This window comes from Emiliania huxleyi, assembly GCF_000372725.1.
Source record: "Emiliania huxleyi CCMP1516 chromosome Unknown EMIHUscaffold_143, whole genome shotgun sequence".
Classification (NCBI taxonomy): Eukaryota; Haptophyta; order Isochrysidales; family Noelaerhabdaceae; genus Emiliania; species Emiliania huxleyi.
The window spans coordinates 60,130-61,516 of NW_005201165.1; the positions used below are offsets into that span (position 1 = coordinate 60,130).

Consider the following 1,387-nt stretch of genomic DNA (forward strand, 5'->3'; position numbering starts at 1 on the left):
GGGCAATGGAGAGTTTGGCAAGTTGGGCCACGGCGACGAGCAATACCAGCTGCTGCCAAGAAGATCGAGGCGTTGGCTGGCCAGTGCGTCGTCGCTGTGTCGGTGGGAGGCAGTCACAGCCTTGCCCTCACCGCCGACGGCGCCGTCTGGAGCTGGGGCTGGGGAGCTTGTGGCATGTTGGGCCACGGCGACCAGCAGCAGCAGCAGCTGCCGAAGAAGATCGAGGGCTTTGCTGGCCAGCGCGTCGTCGCTGTGTCGGCTGGAGCCGCGCACAGCCTCGCCCTCACCGCCGACGGCGCTGTCTGGAGCTGGGGCTATGGAGCCTATGGCCGGTTGGGCCACGGCGACGAGCAGAACCAGCCGCTGCCCAAGAAGGTCGAGGCCTTCGCTGGGCAGCGCATTGTTGCTGTCCCGGCTGAGGCCATGCACAGCCTCGCCGTCACCGCCGGCGCCGTGTTTACCTGGGGCAAGGGCGAGACCGGCTGCCTAGGCCACGGAGAGGACCTCGCAGCTGCCTCTGGAAGGCACCGAGATGTACCTTTTTCGCGCAATGGTCAAAATCAAGGTTTTGTAACGCGAGCTGTGCCACAGTGAAATGGAACTAGCCATGTGACTTGTGAGAGCGAGATGAGTAGTATGGCATGTGTAATAACAATACTGAGTTACGTCCACATGCACCATGGTTACTGTACGTCACCGAGACTCGTGTACACAAAAGAAATTTCCCGCCGGGTAACTCCAACATTTTTGTTCTCCTTCTCGCCTCTCGCAACTCTCGTGAACTCACGCCCGCTCCCGTTCGTGCACGCACGTGTGGTGGTGGTGCGCCGCGGAGTGGTGCACGGTCGCCTCGAGCGGCTCCTCCTCCTCCTCCGCCCCCTCCGGGTCGCGCCCCTCCCCGCGGAAAGCGCCAACGCCCTTGCGACCGCCGACCGCCTCCGGGTCCGCGGCAGGAGACAGGCCGGGGAAAGCCGCCTCGAGCGCCGCCGCCAGCTGGAGCCGCGACGCCGCGATCGCGTAGCCGCGCGCCACCAGCAGCTCGCGTAGCATCGCCTGCAGCTCGCCCAGCGCCGCCTCGTCCGCCGGGGCGAGGGCGGACCTGTTCACGCCGTCGAGGCGTGAAGAGGCGCTCTTCACAGCTCGTCGCCCGCCGGGGCGAAACCCCAACCGTGGCGGCGGTGCCGCGTGCAGGCGCCCGCCCTTGGCAATGCAGCGCGCGACCACGTACAGCCGCTGCGCGACCACGTAGCCCACCGCGGCGGCGGCGGCAAAGGCGGCGGCGACGCGGTAGGGCAGCGGCTGCTCGAGAACGTAGAGCCGGCCTGAGGGTAGGATAGCAGCGTCCGAGCGGCGCCCGGGTAGCGGCGACCACCAGCGCGCCCTTGCG

At 67.3% G+C, this 1,387-nt stretch overlaps 2 protein-coding genes across 2 annotated transcripts in view; one reads left to right on the forward strand and one right to left on the reverse strand.

Annotated features, from left to right (window-relative positions):
- EMIHUDRAFT_441069 (hypothetical protein) overlaps positions 1–665 on the forward strand; it is a 3,753-nt gene extending 3,088 nt beyond the window's left edge. The window contains exon 5 of the mRNA XM_005787305.1: positions 607–665. The gene's annotated coding sequence lies outside the window, so the exon portion shown is untranslated. The remainder of the gene's footprint in view (positions 1–606) is intronic.
- Positions 666–783: 118 nt separating this feature from the next.
- EMIHUDRAFT_227941 (hypothetical protein) overlaps positions 784–1,387 on the reverse strand; it is a gene marked incomplete at both ends in the record, with an annotated part of 2,410 nt that continues 1,806 nt past the window's right edge. The window contains 2 exons of the mRNA XM_005787306.1: positions 784–1,099; positions 1,169–1,233. Coding sequence (XP_005787363.1) covers positions 784–1,099; positions 1,169–1,233 — 381 coding nt within the window. The remainder of the gene's footprint in view (positions 1,100–1,168; positions 1,234–1,387) is intronic.